The 20,829-nt window shown below is 37.4% G+C and overlaps 1 protein-coding gene, 1 long non-coding RNA gene and 1 pseudogene across 2 annotated transcripts; 2 read left to right on the top strand and 1 right to left on the bottom strand.

Moving 5' to 3' along the window:
* LOC109840274 lies at window positions 35–6,514 on the top strand. The gene is made up of 4 exons (XR_002246845.1): window positions 35–5,471; window positions 5,551–5,611; window positions 5,683–5,800; window positions 6,043–6,514. It is a non-coding gene; the product is annotated as an uncharacterized LOC109840274 (long non-coding RNA).
* On the bottom strand, window positions 7,176–7,609 carry LOC109840272 (ABC transporter B family member 3-like). The gene has a single exon (XM_020408847.1). The coding sequence runs from the start codon at window positions 7,587–7,589 to the stop codon at window positions 7,248–7,250; it is 342 nt and encodes a 113-aa protein (XP_020264436.1). The 5' UTR covers window positions 7,590–7,609; the 3' UTR covers window positions 7,176–7,247.
* Window positions 8,292–20,829, top strand: part of LOC109840270 — a 17,022-nt pseudogene continuing 4,484 nt past the window's right edge.

The raw sequence follows: 20,829 nt of genomic DNA, 5'->3' as shown, positions 1-20,829 counted from the left end.
CCAAAATTAATTTGAATTATTTTCTTTATCGTGCCCTTAATTACATAACGTCTAGCTTAGTTGACATTGTTTTTGGCAAATATTGGACAATTAACGAGTACAGGAATTAAAATTCGAAAGACCTTCATGATTTCATGTCTTATGCTTAAAAAATATTACATTTGATAAGATAATCACAAAATAAACAGATCAAGTAACCTTTCTAGCTGCCTCAGTTGAGTTGAACCCTTCCACAAGTCCTGAAAACAACAACAAATATATTTGTGGTGGATAAATGTTAGATAAAGTAAATGGATTACTTGGTTTCATTCACTCTGGAATCTCCTAAAGCTCAGTGACCGAAATTAAACTCCCTATCAAATATATCCGTGGCTAAATAAAACTAAGTATGCTACTGTGATAAATGTTAGATAAAATAAATGGATTATAACGCTAATCACTTTCGCCTTCCGATTCAGAAACCTTGAGATTACTGAAATCATGTACTAATAAATTTCCTTCTTCAATGTCTACCAGAGCTGCATTTAATAAGAAAAAATAATATTAATATTCTATGATAAAATATGTAGTGTACAACAATACAAAAAAGCAATAAAGAAAACAACTCACGAGAAATCCCGTCTAACCAAGAACCAGTACAAATTTGAGCTTCAGCATTCTCCTGAAGAAGACAATTTCGATACTAGTCAAGCACACGACCCACAATGCTGAAAGTCGATTCAGAGGCCACCAAAGTAATAGGAATACTTAATATATCTCGAGCCATCATCGACAACTGAGGACGCTTCTCGCATTCGCCTTTTCAATACTCGAGAACATTCCAGTGATCATTTTTCTTCCAACTGACTAATTTTTCATCTAGATATTCTTCTAATTGAGACTTGGACCCACTGACTGAATATAGTTGACTTTCACTCTGTTCAAACTGAATCATCTCATCATTAGGAACATCTCCAAAGTTCTCTTCACCACTGCTCTCAGTTACAGATATACCTAGAGATGCTCGCTCATATTCTTTGTATAGCCCCAGTTATATTTGGCTGCACCTAAATATCCTTAAGTTTCTGAAAGTTGCATCTTACCCTCGGTTATGCAACCAAGAAAATTTCCCTCTGAAAATTCTCATGTTTGCAAAACTAAGAATACTACAGTGCAACTTTTAGAAACTTTAAGTAACTTAAATGCGGCCAGAGATATTCAAATTAGGTGAAACTATAGGGTATTGAAGCCGATTCGAAGGATATACACTATTTTTCTTGGGGATATACACAGTACATAGTTCCAAAGCTGACAACTCAGACTCAAGGTGTCAAAAATCTCTTTTCATTTGCCAATGTTAATTTTAGGGGGTTTTCTGATAAAATTTCAAAGGAGGGGTGTGTAATAAAAATCTTAAGGGGCTTTTTAATAAGCCCTATATTTAAGGGGATTTTCTAATATTTTGGAAGTTGAGGGAGGTTTTTCGATAATCGTCCAAAGTTAAGGCGGTTTTTCTGATATTTACCCTTTCTTAAACTTGACTCTGTGTCTCATGTGAAGAGATTTTTCTTTTGTAAATTGGTTAAAGATCTTTTCGACAAAGAATTAAAGACACAATCCTAACAATCTCCACATTAGATTTGATTACCAAACTCCCTTGAAGATATATCATCGTTGTCTTGAAACTTTACCTCTCCCACTGGTCTTATATTCCTTTTCGCACTACAAATCAAAGCACATGCACTCCTAATCAGAACACCTGCACTCCAATTGAATGCCCGTATGAACCTCCGCTGTGGTGCCTTCACCTCTCTTGTCCGCAACAAAAGATCTTCGCCACCTCTGACATTAGAAGTAAATCAAACCATACTTCTCTCAGTCTGAATCATGACAGTAGCCTTCCTTAATTGCTGTCCTCGTACTCCACCTGCATCGCTCGTTTCGAATCATATTTGTGCACCTTTTCTACTCCACACTACGAGCCGGATGCCTCTATCTCCTCCATCACTTGTCTTGGACTGAATATGAGCATTCATCGTCTTTAAGTTCAATGCCACCATCTTCCTCTCCGTGTGTGTCACTCGTTCGTGCCTGCTTGCAAGCTCCACCTAATCTAGCACTGTCCTCGAGTCTACACATCAACCAATTCCTGTTCCCACGATGACTCTGAATAATTATATGTTGACAACTCTACTTTTAGAATCACATCTGATTTTTTACACCAGTCTCATCCGTCGCATACTCGTTTATCCTATCTGCCATCAGATCTCTCTCGTCATCACCATCAGAACTTTTCAGCACTTTCTGACCAATCTGAACAAAATCTGAAAAATCAAACATTCCCATCGTGTTTAGAACACTCTAAAACTTAGGAATCAACTTCTAGATCGTCAAAATCTTCCTCCAAACCCTCGATCAGAAGACAAATTAATCTTCTTTTTTTCTTTTTCTTCATCTTGATTCTTGTAACGCTGATCTTCAATCTTGCACGACATCGCTTTCTATCTTACGAACTCGCTCCCGGATCCATCAACATAGCTCTAATATCACTTGTTGAGAAATTTATTCTCCCCATCTACTGTAATCTGCGCAATTCGGAAGTCAACCACAATCAACAAGATATAAAACAACCACAATTAAGAAAAAAGAATATCGAGATTTACGTGGTTCGGTCGACCAACTTCGACCTACGTCCACAAGGTAACAATACGAGAAACTCACTATGTATCAGGGAGAACTACAAGTGCAACCACCCCACTCTCGTATCTCAATCTCTCAACATCACATATATAATGAACTCTCATATTATCTCTAAAGCCCTCTCATTACAATCTTTTGAACGGACAATGACTGCGAAATCCTCTCCTAATGATGTAATCTTTTGCATGGATAAAGACTACAAAACTCTCGCCTATCGTACAAAATTCTTGAATCAGGCTACATCCTCTGCTAACCCTAGATTACAAGAATATTGACTCTCTCTTCTCTATTTGGTTTTTCCTCCAACAATAGAAGAATATATATTGGAAAACCAAAACCCTATCTCTAGCCTAACTTCCTAATTAGAATAGGATTCAAACACCTAATTATGATGAGACTCATTCTCCTAATTAGAATAGGATTCAAACACCTAATTATGATGAGACTCATTCTCCTAAGCATGATAGATCTTTAATCCTATTTAATTCTTATGGAGTTATACAAAGAATCAAAGGCACAATCCTAACAATAGTTTCTCTATTATGCAATACTCCAGGAGTAAATATTTAATTTTAATCTGTGTTAGTTCTATTTTTTCCCTCCAGGTTACATAATATCTATGGATGTATGCATTAGAGTCAAACATATCATTCTCTCACCGAGTCATCATTTGATGTTTAATTCATCATACAAATTGATGAAGCTGGACTATAGTGGAAACTGGGCGAATTTGAGACTTGATGTTTATATGGTTTTTTACTTCTACTAGCACATAACCAGGCAAAAAGTATTCAATTATATAATTAGTCTTACATTTTTATAAAATAGTTTGATGATGATTTGATTTATGCAAATTTATTATGGTACTCAACATAGAATTATTTAGCAATTAAATCTATCATTAACACAATTTTGTTGAGTAGTTTCCTAATTGAGGTTAATATAACTAAAATAAGTGATTAAAAGAAAAAGGAAAAACTGAGAATATGGCAACTTATTTTATGTGTGTATTGTCATTTCATGATTTAGAATTTTCTATAAATAAGAAAGGAATAAAGGAGAAAAGAAAGAAAATAAATGTTTTTCTTAAAAAATTATAATTTTAGTTATATGTGACTCCAAATTATATTCTCATGTCATGATTTAGAATCTTCTAGAAAAGAAAAAATAAAAAGAAAAGAAAGGAAAAGAAAAAAAAATTCTCTTGCAGAATTACTGTTTTACCCTCCGAATAACAATAGAATAGAGGAATATGTCCACCAATATTTTAATTTTTACTACCCTCACTATGTTCATTATAGACTAGTATAGACTAGTATGGACTATAGTTTTCTTATATGGTATGACTATTTTAACTTGGTAGATGGCACTGTAATTCCAGTATTGCTGATTGGATCTCTAGGGTCACATATTGAACAATAAGTTTCTTGACAGACTGGGGTTTTAATGGTGATTTTTAAGAATTTCAACAATCTTCTTTCAAACTCTTAATCCATTTTGATTTGTTAATTGTTAGTTGTTAGTTCGGCTAGAATGTAACTTGCTTTTATTTACCCCTTTTTTTCTTTAAATATGTCGTGGGGGGAGGAGGAGGAGAAGAAGAAGTAGAGTTCGGAGAGAGGTTGAGTTTTCTGATACAGGTACTATCTATGTATTTTCACCTCCTTTTTTTTAATTTTATTTGTTGATAATGTATTTTCACCTCCTAATAACCGCTTGAATACCTGCACAGTTGACATTTATGTTTTTTTCCTTTTTTGTTTTTCGTTTTGAGAGTATAATGTGGTGGCGGCAATACAAAGAACAATTTCTTTTGTCGGACTTTTTCAATGAACTTTTCCTTTCCAGTTTCATTTAGGGGATACTTGTATCTTCCATTTGTGGCTACCTTTAGGTTTTTATGCATGTTGGTTAATACTCCAGTTGTTTGTAGGAGTTATCTACTGTTTTCTCAAAAAGTAGACTATTGAAGAAAGGGTAAAGATTTCCACCATACACTTGTTCTGTACATACCTCATGTGGCATTAGATTCTTGTTCATCACTCTAATCTTAGGTTCCCTCAGGTACTGAATGGTTCAAGAGACAAGTAGATGTCAAAACTTGAGGGAATGCTACCGAGTAAATGTGCTATATACTGTTTCCCATAATATTGTGTCATATTTATACATCTGACTTAAACGAACACTATGCTTAATTTCTCTACTGCCTTTACGCTCTACTTCCATTTGCCATCATTGTGGCATATTTATACTTCCATTTGCCATAATATTGTGTCATATTTATACTGTTTCCCATAATATTGTGTCATATTTATACTTCCATTTGCCGTTATTGACTAATAAGCATGAGTTTATTTAATGACATATCCTGGAGAAAATATTTAATGTTCTACCACAGGGAAGAAGTGCAAGAGACTCCTACTTTGTGGCGGTGATTATATGCAAATTAAGTTGTTTATCTTAAAAAATCTATTTAATCAAGAAACATCAAATACTCTCTTTTATCTGTCATTACAAATTTTTGCAGTCTATTTCCTTTGGCAACTGATATAAGCCATTTCTTTGGTAAGTATTCCATAATATATTAAAACATAAAAGGGAAACAAACACACCCTCTTCTTAGCAAGAAAGTTAACCTAAATATAGGACAATTGGAAGATGATCAGATACCAATTTGGGTGCTCAAGGGACAAATTTTATACCTCTATAAATTTTATTTGGTTTGTTTTAATCAAGCATGTCACTTTCAAGCTGTTATGAAGGAGACAAGCTTGATGATCTCTTAAAAACAGGTTAGCTAAATTTCTCAACTTTAGTCACTAACTTAATCCCTGTTTGCAAATTTTAATTTTGTTACTTTTTAAAATGTAGGAGCATAGAGTTAGCAAAAGCTTCAAAAGGGGAGCAACTGCCAGATAAAATTTGGATGAAGGTATGCAATTTTGTTGTATTCTTAAAGACCCATTTGAATTGTATGGACAATGGTGGAATTATTGTGTTCAGCAACAATTAGTGATCATAGACAATGATGTCACCAAGGTGCTCGAGAGAAAGAGAAAATTTTGCAGATAATGATAGCATTAAAAGACCACTTAGAAAAGCTCCATTGGTTCCTCCTCAGGTATGAGTCCTCTTCTATTCTAAAATATCTTCATTGACCAATAACTTACTACTTCACACAACTATTTGCTATGTACAGTGTTATTTTGCAATTTCTACTATTCTTATGCATGATATTCATCGTGTAATGTCAGTGAAATCCTTGTTTGCATTCAAATAGAAATTGATGGAATTTGATACTTTTTTTTGCGGTCTCCTAAACATGAATAATGCTAATTGAATTATTAATTTTTTGATATACAGGATCAGAAAATTTTCCAAGAATAAGCACACGTGATGATTATATATCTTAGTACAAAAGTAATGTATTTAAGCCCTTAAATGGTAGAAGTAATAGGAAATCTATGTATTTATGTCCTAAAAAAAATTAAACGATGCATTTTGTATTCTCTATATTAATAAAATCCCATACAATTATATGAGAATATTACATACACTAGGACCTTATCTTTCTTGTCAGTAATTTCATGTAGATTATATATTAATAAAGGTTTCATGGTCTTAATCATACTGGCCTGAATGTAGTTTATACCAGGCTATTACCAGTTAAACAATTCTTCAAGCTGAGAATTTCTAGAAAGAAAATTTCTCAACTTGTAGAGATTGTATGCTCTGACTTTTATAGTTATGCATCAGTTTGATTTCATGATGACATTTCTAATGGTCTATCCAATAGTTTATATCTAACATGATCGGATAATTGGAGCTATCTTGTGGCTGTTGTTGGCCATCTTTTTAGCTTCAGATTACAACCCTCGGTTACTGACAAAGCATATACCAAACCTGGCATCTTCAAGAAATGTCCCCCTAATCTCCATCAAAGATAACAAAGGAGGGTCCATAAGGTTAGGTGAATTAGTGAGCCTAAAAACAGCTGTGGCTATTGGAATAAAGCAGAGGTCAAGTTTTAAACTAAATTTGATTTTTGGACAGGTAAGATGTATCTAACTTATTAACTTTGAAAAGAAAACATAGTCGCGCTAGTTGCTTTTGTTGTATGTTATGTTTACTGGTTACTTTGAATATTGAGGGTTGGCTAATGTGATTGTTTTTACTGTGGTATTTTATGACTTATACAAATTAATCTTCTGGGTTGTTAGGTTGCTTGCAACTTTAATTTCGATGCAACTGCTCCTGTATTAGTTGCAATTTGTAGAAGTCTTGTTTATGTTCAAACTTCAGCAAGTTGAAATTGCAATTGGGTGAAAATTTGGCAGTTATACCCCCTCGATGAAATTTCTTTTTAACTATTTTACCTTCAGATGGACTCACTAATTTGTCATCATTTTCTCTTTCTAGGGAGTCATCAGATAAAGGTTAGATTTAACATCCAACGTTGCATATCACATATCACATATCAACGCATTCTATTGTAGACATGAGTCATCTAAAGAAACAATGAAAACAAAACTTAACCTGATAAAGTTGTCAGTGCAAAATGATGTTTACTATGAAGTAGAACTAGAGTGAAGTGCTACCAAGGAGGCATAAACCCTATCCTCAAAATTCATCAGAGCCTCATGCCTCCCTTTCTCTGCGACCATACCATTCTTAACTGCAGCAATAGTGTCAGCACCTCTAATTGTAGACAGTCGATGAGCAATGACTATTGTGGTTCTATTGACCATAACTCGATCTAGAGCATCTTGAACTATTCTTTCAGATTCAACATCCATTGCACTACTTGCTTCATCAAGTAGCAAAATCTTGGGTTTCTTTATGATGAAACATGCAATTGCTACACGTTGCTTCTGACCACCCGATAACTGAATCCCTCGCGCTCCAACCATTGTGTCATTACCCTGTAATTCCCAAAAATAAAATTAAAAAAAAGTTCAAGAACAGATATTAGAGTATATGCCAAGGGGTATATTTTGATCAAGGTGTCAATACCTATCTATACATTAGCAGCTCATATAATCCTTGTTAAATGTTAGAGTGAGTTGTGCCCTTATATCGTACACTAATATTGAGCGTAAATGATTTTATCACTTTTTTTCTTTCTTTCTTTTTTTGTTGCCTTTACATATATTGTTAGGGTTGGACAGGCCTCTTTTTCCAACGTGGGACTAAATTCACCTGATGCTTATATTTTAAATCAAACTCACATTTAACTGAATGGATACGATACACTACTTTCCCTTAACATCCTAAATGAACAGTTTTTTTTAATCTAGTTACCTTCTTGTAGTTTATGTAGTAACTTGTGTTTGACTGGGAAACATCATTTTCTTATATCTAGAGTTGTTTCATTAAATCCCTATTGACGAAACAAAAGAAGTTTAGCCTGCCATTATTCTTAAAAAAAGTCACGAGAAGTTTAACCTACCAATATTCTTCAAAAGTTTTGATTCAGTTTCAAATTGCTAATAGGTATAGATAGAATTTAGACTAGCAATAAATTTTAGCACTACCTCACGGATCAGGGACTTAGGACCGACATATGTCAGATCATAAGCCTGTTTTGACAATTGATTGAATTCAACTGACAAAATTATAGACTATATATCTGCTTATAAGCATCCTATTTATTCTATAGTGTTGGGGAGAGATCTGCCCTTTTGGGATATAAATGGGCATTAAACAGGGAGTGAAATCCATTGGTTCCACTCCAGGTATGGTCCGGTTATATTCTGAATTTTTACATTGATTAATAATTTATACTACTTCACCCAAAAAAAATCTATGTAATGTTTTATTTTGAAATTTCTATTGTTCTTATGCATGATATTCGGCATGCAATGTCAGTGAAATCCTTGCTTGCGTTCACAAATGGAAGTTGATGGACATTGGTACTCTTTTTGTTGTCCCCTTCTAAACACGAATAATACTAACTAAATTATTAATTTTTCAGTACACAGGATTAAAAATTTTTCCAAGAATAAATACACATAATGGTTATATATCTTAGTACAATAACTATTTATGCGGAAACCCTTAAAATGGTAGAACCACATAATATAGCTGTGATACTCAATAGGAAATTTATGTATTCATGTTCCAAGAAAGTTAAAAGGATACATTTCGCATTCTAAAAGAAAGGTCCTAAGAGTTATATGAGAACATTTAGTTACTTTCACTTGCGTATTATTTTTGTTATGTGCTTAGTCTACAATTGGGTATGAGTTTAGCTTAAGCATAAATATCCTCTGCGTGTCATCTTGATCCACTTCACTATAGCTTTTAATTTACATGCACCAGGACCTTATCCCTGTCTGTAATTTTCATGTCATAGGAAAAGGTTTCGTGATCTTAATCATACTGTCCAGAATATAGTTTATGTCAGTTAAACAAGTTCCTTCGTGATGACAATTTCTGGCAAGAAAATTTCTTAAAATGTAGAGACACATACTGTATATTTGTCTTTTGCCTTTTTTCTAAAGGGATATCTTTTAAACTTATGCTTCGGTTTGATTTCATGGTGACATTTCTAATGGTCTATCCAATAGAGATGACCTGTTTACAAACTTTGATATCTAACATGATCAGATAACTGGAGCTATATCTTTTGGCTACTATAGGCTATCCTTTTAGCTTCAGATTGCAACCCCCGATCACTGATAAAGCATATACGAAGCTTGGCATCCTCAAGAAATGTCCCCTAAATCTCCAACAAAAATAACAAAGGAGGGTCCGTAAGGTTAGGTGAACCGGTGAGCATAAAAACATATACGGCTATTGGAGTAAAGTTTAAGTTCAAAACTAAAATTTCTTTTATGCCTATAGTTCATAATAGAGTTGGGTTTCTTTTATGAAAAAATTGTAGATTATGTTCATTGGTCACTGGAAATATTAACGTTAGGCTAATGTGATATGTTTATACTGTGTTTTTTAATGATTTTTGCAAATTAATCTTCAGAGTTGTTTGGTTGCAAGCAACCATAAACAATTCAATTGTCAACTGCAGGAAACTGCTTCTGCATCAGTTGCAACGGTAGCTGTTTGGTCTACTTTAAAATTCGGCAACTGCAATAGAGTTGCAAGTATTTGTTTCTACATTGGGTGACATTTTAGCAGATATATCACCGGGATAAATTTTTTTACTCTTTTACCCTTAGATAGAGTCACCAATTTGTTATCGTCTCTTCTCTTGCTACAAGTCATCGGATTTTGGCTAGACCTAGTCTCCAACATCGAATATCACATATTAACATACTTAATTATAGGCATCCACAGAAACATAGATGAAAACAACACTTTAATCTGATAATGTCATCAATAAAAAATAGTGTGCACTATGGAGTGGAACTAGAGGGAAGTGCTACTAAGGAGGAATAAGCGACATCCATAATATTCTTTAGAGCCTTATGCTTCCCTTTCACTACAGTCATATTGTTCAGCGATAGTATTAGCACCTTTAATTGTAGACGATGGATAGGCGATAACTATTGTTGTTCGATTGACCATTACTCAATCTAAAGTGCCTTGAACAACTCGTTCAGATTCAGCATCCAGTGCACTTGTCGCTTGATCAAGGAGCAAAATTTTTGGCTTCTCCACAATTGCACGATGGATTGCTACCTGTTGCTTCTGACCACCTCATAACTGGATTCCTAGCTCTCCAACCATTACTTCATAACCCTGTATTTCCAAATTCTTTTTGACAAGAACAAACATATGTTGGAATATAAGCTTACAGCTGATCTTTGCTAGAATCTGGCGCTAGGCTGCTTGAGTGAGAAGTTCCCATGGCTGCCACCGAGAGGCCTTTCAATAGAACCGGCAATAGGGATTGAGATCCGCATTTTTATCTTGGAAAGTAAAAAAATGTCCGGATAATTTAAATGCAATTTTTTAGAGCTTTCACTTAGTAGTAGAAATGCGCATGAGAGCGTGTGTGTGTGTGAGGAGAGGGAGGGAGGGAGGGAGAATAAAATCTGCAACAGGGATTGAGATCAGAATTTAACCTTGAACAGCAAAAAAAAATGTCCAGATAGTTCAAATGCAATTTTTAGAGCTGTCATTTAGGAGTGGAAATATGTATGGCGGTAGCTAGTGTCTATTTTTGTCTAGTATTTAGTCGACCTTTGCTAAGAAAATGCCACTACTTTGCTTATGTTGCGTGCCTCTACGGAAGCGTGCTCGCACACCGAACGAATCTGTGATCACGGAAGAAGAGAACCAACTACACACGAGCACAATTCAAACCAAATACGATAAATAAAACCAAACGTAGAGATATACGTAGTTCGACAATTTGCCTACGTCCACGGGGAGAGGATAGGGAGATTCCACTAAATCAAGGAGAGTATAAAGAGTTACAATCTCACAAAATCACTCACACAAATCCTAAACCAAATCTTTCAACTTGCTCACAAGTTCTCCTTCTCAATATGCTCAGTACAATCTAAAATCTCTGATTAGAAACCCTAGAAAATCGTGTTTCAATTTATATCAAAACACAAACCCAATGCGAACATGAAACCAAGCTCAGGCCCAAAATCGCATCGCGATCGACCGCCGTACCACATGCGGTCGACCGAACAGAAGACAGAAACCCACGAAAATCCACTACAGGGTCCACGGTAGACCGTCGCACCACTCACGGTCAACAGCGAAAAGTCCAGAGACTTTTCTCAGTCGCGTGCACGTTTGCGATCGACCGCTGCGCGACTCGTGGTGGATCGCTGGAAATCCTAACTGTTTTTTGCTGTATTCACTTCAATTCTCTACCTTGGTGAAGCTTTTTCAAAACTGAGCCGACATCAAATGAAGAGCAGCAATGTGTTGTTTCTCCAAAATTGACTGTACCAATATGGTTGCCTACGTACCCCCTCTCCTAAGGGTTCAAGCCGCCTGTAGTTCATCCAAATGGCCGTCAACGGCATCAACAAATACAAATGTGCAATAAGTTTCGGCAATAATCAAACTTGTTCCTCGAAACCAACTTAGTGAGCATATCCGTCAAATTATCCTTTGTGTGGACCTTCACAATCTCCACATCGCTATCTTCAAGAACATCTCGAACGAAGTGATAACGAACGTCAATGTGCTTCGTCCTCGCATAAAAAACCTGATTCTTCGTCAAATAGATAGCACTCATACTATCATAATGAATAGTGACAGACCGTTACGATATATCAAGTTTCTCCAAAAGTCCTCGAAGCCAAATACCCTCCATCACAACCTTCGTAATCGTTATATACTCTGCCAAGGTTGTTGATAGCGGATCGCGGCGCGGCGCGGCGAGGTACCGCTAAGGCTATATCGGGCTATTGCGGCGAAATCGCGACAAATAGCGCATAGTCAAATAGCGGTTAAATTTAAATATATTTAAATATCCTAAATAATAAGAAAATTCATAAAAAAATCTAAAAATTCAATTAGTTGTAAATTTCTTGTATTATCAGTAAATAACTTCATAAAAAAATCTAAAAATTCAATTAGTTGTAAATTTCTTGTATTATCAGTAAATAACAATTAGTAGGTTTGTTGTATGAATGAAACTATGAAGAAATTTAAGAAATATAGCATCATAATATATGTGATAGCGGGTTTAGCCGCTTTTAACAGCGAAAATCAGCTTTAAACCGTGAAAATCCGCTTTTAACCGTGAAAACCCTCTTTTTAACAAAACCCTCTTTTAACCCGCTAAAATCCGTTTTTATGCGCTATTCGAATGAATAGCGGATTTTCCCGCTTAAGCCAACCGCGAAACCCCTACGCGTAGCGCTGAAGGGCCACGACCGCTATTCCCGCCGCTATAGCCCCGGTATTGGCCGCTATTTACAACACTGTACTCTGCCTCTGTTGTCGACAAAACCACCGTAGTCTGTAAGATGCATCTCTAACACACCGGTGTACGAGTCAAAGTGAACACATACCCTGTAGTAGACCGACGTTTATCCAAATCTCCGGCATAATCCGAATCAATATAGCCAATGCACAACTGCCCACCTCTAGTGTCCTGCTCAAAAACCAAACCAACATTGAGCGTACCTCGAATGTACCTTAAAATCCATCTCACGGCATCCCAATGACCCACTCTTGGATCATGCATATATCTCAAAATCATGCTCACCGTCTGTGACAAATCTGGCCTCGTACATACCATCACGTACATCAAGCTTCTAATCGTGCTCGCATATGGAGTTTTCGACATCAATTCTCGATTTTTAACTGTCTTCGGTGAAAGGTCAGTTGAAAGCTTCAAATGGACTCCCAACAGTACACTAATTGGCTTCATATCCATGTTGACATGAAATCACTGTGGAGCCTTATTCAAATAAGTCACATGTGTCAAACAAATTCTGCTCTTCTCTTTGTCTCTGCCGATCTTCATCCCTAAAATGCGTTTAGCCTCATCCAAATCCTTTATCTCAAACTCTTTTGAAAGCTGTGCCTTCAACTCATTTATAGAAGACCTGGAAATAGAGACAACCAACATGTCATCAACATAGAGCAACAAATAGATGTACGCACCTTCTTTTAACATATGCAAAAATACACGTAAAGATCAAGCTGGCTCCGAGTGTACGAATGATCAATCATAAAACCATCAAATTGCTTATACCACTGTCGAGGAGACTGTTTCTAACCGTATAACGATTTCAACCTGCAAACCAGTTTTTTCTCCCCTATAGCTCAGAATCCTAACAGCTGAGTCATATATATTTCTTCATCAAGATCACCAGGAAGAAATTTCTTCACATCCAATTGATCTAACTCCAATCCATACTGTGCCACCAAAGCTAGCAAAATCTGAATCGAAGAGTGCTTCACTACTGGAGAGAAAACCTCATTATAATCAATACATTCCTCCTATGCATAGTCCTTCGCAACCAACCTAACCTTGAACCTCACTGGAGTGCCTACAATGCCCTTCTTCTTCGTGTACAACCACTTGCAACCAATCGCCTTTCGCCCCTTTGGAAGCTCAACAAGCTCTAATGTATCGTTATTATGAAGAGACTCTATCTCCTCCTGCATAGTCACCTGTTACGAATCAACCTTCGAACTCTGCTCGGTCTCTATGAATGTAGTAGGCACCAACTCATCGATACTTTTTACCGGATGTGCATATGTAACTACTGTGTTGGTATACTGTGCTGGCATCCGTATGTCTCTCCTCTGTCTGCGAATCGCAACAGAATCCTGAACCTGAGCCGTCGATTCCTAATCCTGCACAAATGTACCTGTATCCTCCTCGTCATCGTCGTGCTCGCATGACGTTACCTCAGTCGGCACTCTAATGGATAATGTATCATCTGAACAAGGTAGAGCTGCATCGATTTTCACTACCTGTGATATCTCCTCTGTCGGGTAGCTCTCCACCTGCTGAGAGCTGGAAAGCTTCAAGATAGAAGCCTCATCAAACGTAACATCCTTACTCAGCACAATCTTCCTATCAACTGGATCCCATAGCTTGTATCCATTGACATCACACTTGAATCTTATAAATATGGTCTTCCTAGCTCGAGGTTCCAACTTATCAGTCTTTACATGATAGTATACAGGGTACCCAAATACCTTGAGCTGGTCATAGTCGTGTGTTGTCTCTTCCCACATCTCCATAGGGGTCTTTCCCTCAATCGTAGATGAATGCAGCCTGTTAATGAGGTGGCTCGCATATGTAAGTGCCTCAGCCCAAAAGATCTTTTCCAAACCACTCCGCGATAATAAAAACATCGGACCTTCTCCAACAAAGACCGATTTAGCCTCTCTGTCATCCCATTCTGCTGCGGTGTTTGACTAACCGTGAAGTGCCTCTATATGCCCTCGTCTTGACATAGCTACAAAAAGGGGTCTAATGTGTACTCGCCACCGTTGTCAGATCGCAACGTCTTGATCTTTCTCCCAGTCTGTAGTTCCAACCTCTTCTTTCACTTCACGAATATATCTAGGACTTCACTCTTCTTTGCCATGGTGTACACCCAACATCGCCTAGAATAGTCATCAATGAACGTGACGAACCAATGTCGACCACCAAGTGATGCAGTCTTAGTGGGACCCCAAACGTCTATGTGCACGTAGTCCAGGATGCCTCTCGTCCTATGAATGGTCGTCCCGAACTTCACCTTAGTCTTCTTGTCAAGAACACAGTGCTCACAAAATTTTACTTTACCATTCTTGGCTTTCTTCAATAGCCCCAGCTTGCACAAAGCCTGCAGTGACTTTTTTTCTGTGTGGCCCAACCTATAGTGCCAAAGTCTACTAATATCCGACTCTGAAATAGTTGAAGCAACTTGGCCAATCTCGGTGCTCCCTTTCAGATAATATAAGTTTTAACTGTGGACTCCCTTCATCACCACTAAAGATCCCTTAGTAACATTTGTTACAACATCCTTAAAGGTTACCTTTGCCTCCAAAGCTTCAACTGAGGAATAAATCTTACATCTTACAATTCACGGACTACTCCATCGTACATCCGAATCCTCATGGTACCTATCTCACAAATACCACATGATTGATCATTTCTCATGACAACAACACCCCCATCGAGTCTCTCAAATGATGAAAATCAATTTCGCCTAGGAATCACGAGTAGCGTCAGAATCAAATATCCAATCTGATGCATCCAAGTGGTTCACCTTCGGAGTAATCAATAGAGAAAAGCTCGATTCATCGGAATCGTCTTTCGTAACATTCACCTCATTTGCTTTCAGGCCCTTCTTCTTGCTATTCTCCTCCTTGATCTTTGGACAATCTCTCTTCAAATATCCATACTCCTTGCAGAATGCACATTGGTTCTTTCCTAACTGGTGATGGCCTCTTGACTTTGACTTGCCTCTATTGTCACCTCTCGGGAAGTACTAGCGCGGGAAGTCTCCTTGTCCATCCTCCTCAAATCATAATTCATTAAAACGTTAGTTACTTCACTATAAGTGATAGAAGATTTTTCATTCAACAAAGTAAGCACAAAGATATCATACTCTTCATCCGGTAAGGAGCCCCAAAAGAATAATACCCTTGAACTCATCCGATATCTTCTCATCAACATTCGCCAAGTCCGACAACAACTTAGTGTAGTTCACATGAACTGCTAGTGAGGTGCCTCGGGACATCTGAAATCTAAATAACCTACGCAGCAAGTGCAATTTGTTCTCAACACTCTTCGTAAGATACTTTTGAGAATTTCTCACATCTTCATTGCAGACGTTACCCCAATCACATCATATTTCAGCTCTTGTTTCAAATAAGACCTTATCACCCCACAAGTGTTCCTATTCATCTTTTCTCATATCGCCTCTTCATATTTTGGTGGTCTCTTATGGACCATGATGGTCTTCTCCAAATTCCAAGAAACAAGCTTCCATAATGAATCTTCCTCCACATTATGCCAAAATCCTAGATGTAAAATCTGAGCTTTAATACCAATTGTTACGGGCCTTTGCGGAAACATGCTCGCACACCGAATGAATCTGTGATCACGGAAGAAGAGAACCAACCGTACACGAGCACAATTCAAACCAAATACGACAAATCAAACCAAACACAAAGATATACGCGGTTCGGTAATGTGCATACGTCCACGGGGAGAGGATAGAGAAGTTCCACTAAATCAAGGAGAGTATAAAGAGTTACAATCTCACAAAATCACTCACACAAATCCTAAACCAAATTTCTCAACTTGATCACAAAGTTCTTCCTCTTAATATGCTCAGTACAATCTAAAATCTCTGATTAGAAACCCTAGAAAATCGTGTTTCAACTTATATCAAAACACAAACCCAATGCGAACAGGAAACCAAGCACAGGTCCAAAACCACATCGCGGTCGACCAGACAGAAGACAGAAACCCACGAAAATCCACTACAGGGTCCGTGGTCGACCGCCACACCACTCGCTGTCGATCGCGAAAAGTCCAGAGACTTTTCTCAGTCGCGTGTACGTTTGTGATCGACCATTTTCACCGCTGGAAATCCAAACTGTTTTCTATTGCATTTGCTTCATCTTAGTCCATAAAATTTTTAATGGGACTATCCTGGGCCAATCTAGTATTTATTGGGGAATTCAACTACTCAACCACCTGTCAAATATGAACCCTCTGCGGAATTTATCCTACCAGATCTTGTGTTAAGAAGTGGAAAGAAGAAATCATAGCAAATTAAAAAATATTGTAAGAAAAGAGAACACCGAGTTTTAATGAGGTTCAGCAACTTGTATTCGTCCTCGAGAGCTACACAAATAATTTTCTTTATATCAAAGAAGATTACAAAGCTTGTAAAAGAGCAAATCTCAAACTTGAGATCTCTCAAAAGAGAAGCAATAGAAAAACTATTTGTTCTTCTAATATAAGGCGTGAGATTTTACAAACTGTAAAATCTCTTCTCAAAATAATCAAAACAGGATCTCTCTCTCTCTCTCTCTTAAACCCCCTTCTTAATTTCCAACCTCACCCCCTCTTAACTTCACCTCAAATCTTGAGCGCTGGAGGAAGAAACGCCACCATCGCTGGATCTGGAGATCGCGAGGAGAGAGAGAGATCTCTGAGAGGGGAGGGGGCTCTGGGTTTCCCTTTACAGGGAAACCCTAGCCAGCTCACGACAACCGGTCGTGAGCTGTCCTCTCGAGGTCGCCTGTGAAGATCGACTTGACCTCGCTTGGAGGGAGTCCCGCTCAAGCTCGCCTGCAACGCCACGAGCTCGCCTGCACCACGCACGTTCGACCTCGCCTGTAGGGCCTCGCCCTCGCCTGTGTCGACTTGCCAGAAGCTCGTCGCCTTGCCTACAGCCCATACTCAACCTCGCCTGAGTCGTGGGGTCGCCGTCGAGGTTTGGGTTTATACCCCTTTTTCCAACAGTATTGCTAGAGCTTATAGTAAGTTGTTTATAAAAGCAGTTATAGAAGCGATTTATGTAAGATGCTGAAACTAGCGGTTTGATAGTCAAATATAAAAAAATGCTTAAGAGGTAACTAAGGTGTTTAGTAGCTTGTTAAAAGATAAAAAGTACATATAATATGTAAATTATAAAAAAACAGAAGCAACTTTTAGAGGCATGCTCAAGTTGCTTCTAAAAGTACCATCTTAAAAGAAGTTGCTGCTTAAAAGTATCTTTAAATTGCTTATAAAAGTACACTTTTAAAAGCAGAAGCATATTCAATAAGCCTGTCAAAATTGTTTTCACTAGACTTTTATTATTAGGTGCTTCTTGAAAAAATAAGTAGAATCACCTAAAAAAATAGCAACACCAAACTAGCTTTCAGTCATAAAATATTTGATCATTTTTGGTGAATTCTTCATGATGTGTAAAACTTGCAATGACCCCATAAATCATGCATATTTGCAAACCTATTCCCCGCATCTAAATGTTTACAAAAATACCCTTTAAATCATCATCTTTAAGAAAATGACTCCCAAATCAATAAACCATCACTCTTATATGCTAAATTGTAAATGCAGTGTAACCAAACAATCAAATGTAATCGAAGAAGTCTAAGGGCACTCGTCGTTTGGCGATTGTTCTTCGGCACTCGCGAAGAAAACACTGATAATCAATTGGGTGTAGGGTTGGCTGTAGGCTAGGTTGTAAAGTTTGGTCTGGGGTTGGACGCATGTCACCCTCTTAGAGCGAGTGATAGCAACAGTCATGTTTCGCGCTAGAAATCCTTAATGTAAACATATCAACAAAGTTGTAAATTGGTGAAGTGTGCAACGAGCAAAATTGACTCGTTTAATGCTGCAAAGTTAGTGTGAAAGAAGACGAAAAGATAATACTTAAACAACCATTTTGTTTAAAAACGTAGCATATATCTAAATCATTTTGAACAAAATTTAGTAATATGCCGAACTACTGAAATGCAAAATAGATTTAAATAATTTAAATAATTCAAAGGAGGAAATTGTGTCTACATGATGTGATGCTGAAATGCAAAATAGATTTAAATAATTTAAATAATTCAAAGGAGGAAATTGTGTCTACATGATGTGATTTCTTGAAATGGATGGAGTTTAAGAATAATAAATAATTCAAAGGAGGAAATTGTGTCTACATGATGTGATTTCTTGAAATGGATGGAGTTTAAGAATAAACTGGTGAAACTGTGAGTTTATAGGGGGGATCCTTGTTTTGGAATTGGGTTGGGTAGTACAAATTAGGTTTAAAAATAATTGAATAAATTATTTTGGGTCTAAGGTGAATTTTTAAAGTGATTTTTTTATAATAGGGTAGAACTTTGAATTTGTTAGCCAAGTAACTTTCCACACCTTTTAGGTTGATAAGAAAAGACAAAAAAGGAAAAGAAAAGAAAAGGGTTTCTCCAACAGTAAAACTAGCGCGAAACATTATAGTTGTTTCGAAGTTAGCGCGAAACATTATAGTTGCTTCCGCCGCGCTCAACAATTGGTATCAGAGCTAGATCGACAACATAGGAGATGCAAGCACGTCAGGTTCGTCTCTAACAAAGGCGATACAGAGTCTGAGCATCAATAACACGAAGATTGATGTTCCGAAGTTCGATGGCAAGATCAATTTTGGATTGTGGAGGTGTCAGGTGATGGATGCTTTGGATGCACAGAATTTGGAGGAGACTCTTGAGTTAAAAGAGAAACCCGCTGAGTTGGAGGATAAGGTTTAGAGAAAGATGAACAGTAGAGCTTGTGGTGTTATTAGGTCATGCTTGACGCCGGATCTTATTTATGATGTTATGAACGAGACGTCGGCGAAGAAGATGTGGGAAACACTCAATGAGAAATATCTTACGAAGAGCATTGAGAATCGGCTTCACTTGAAGAAGAGATTTTACCAGTTCAAGATGAAGAGAGGGGTTTCCATCAGGGAGCATGTCAACAATTTCACTAAGCTACTTTCAGATATGGCCAATGTTGATATTATAGTTGAGGATGAAGACAAGGCGATGCTACTTCTGTGTTCGTTGCCCGAAGATGATTATGGTACGTTCGTTCTCACTATGATCAATGGAAGAACTACAGTTAGCTACAAGGAGGTGACCTCAGCTTTGGTGAACTATGAGTTGAGGAAGAGTGATGGTGAACCCTCCGAGAAGGCATCGGGAGATGCGTTAGCAGTTCGAGGCCGAGATCCAAACCGTCGTCAGTTTAACCGCTCAAAGTCAAAGAATAGGAGTGCCTATAAGAGTGTTGGTAGAATACGGTTAGCTTTAGTATGATTATACATTTATCATTATTTTGTTCTTGATGTGCTATTGACATTAGTATGATTACACGTTTCACATTATTTTGTTCTTGATGTGCTCTGACCATGATTTATTGATGAATCTAAGCAATGTGGTTTGTACATAACTTTATTTTCTTGAATGTAGTATGATTTTAGGCATTGTTTAGGGGTTATAGATCTGATATAATCTGCTTTTGATGTTTTTGATGTGTTCTTGATTTTAGTATGATTGGGCATTTAAGCATTATTAGGCATCTTCCTCCTAGTATGTTCTCTTAGGGTGGGTTTTATTTTTTTATTATAGGAAACCACCGTGTTTGGCAAATAAAATCACATTGAAATATTTTCCGTATGTTTTAGGTTTAAAATAAAGCGAAACTTCTTTGGGTAGATTGTAGAGATCAAGTGTAGATAAATGTACATAATATGTAGCATGACAAGAGTTTTGTAGTATCTTAAGCATAGGTAGAATTGCCAAATCCTCATTCCTCAGCAATTTATGTTCCAGTTTGTTTCCTAACCATTTACTGTGTCTCATATGGTATTTGCTTCATGTCTCCAGCTTGCACTGTGGGTAAAGAAAAGATTCACACCAACATTGTGGTCATTGGTCATCTAATCTACAAGTTGGGAGCTTGACAAGCTCAAGGCCGAGAGGGAAAGNAAAGAGGGCTGACCATTGACAATGCTCTATGGAAGTTTGAGACCACCACATACGACTGCACTATTATTGATGCTCCTGGGCATCGTGATTTCATCAAGAACATGATTACCGGTACCTCTCAAGCTGACTGTGCAGTATTGGTTATTGACTCCACCGCTGGCGGTTTTGAGGTTGGGCAGACACGTGAGCACGCTCTTCTTTTGAGGTTGCCAGTGAAGAAATTGCAGAAACTCAGAAGAATCAGGCAAACCAGGCGGCGGTCGACCGGTCCGGTCGACCGCATTCGTG

The sequence above is a fragment of the Asparagus officinalis genome, chromosome 5 (assembly GCF_001876935.1).
Source record: "Asparagus officinalis chromosome 5, Aspof.V1, whole genome shotgun sequence".
NCBI classification, from domain to species: Eukaryota; Viridiplantae; Streptophyta; class Magnoliopsida; order Asparagales; family Asparagaceae; genus Asparagus; species Asparagus officinalis.
This window is presented reverse-complemented; position numbering and strand designations above follow the sequence as displayed.

What these genes read in the sequence shown, in the direction of transcription:
- LOC109840272 (XM_020408847.1), bottom strand. Translation starts at nt 7,589, where the DNA reads ATGGTTGGAGCGCGAGGGATTCAGTTATCGGGTGGTCAGAAGCAACGT.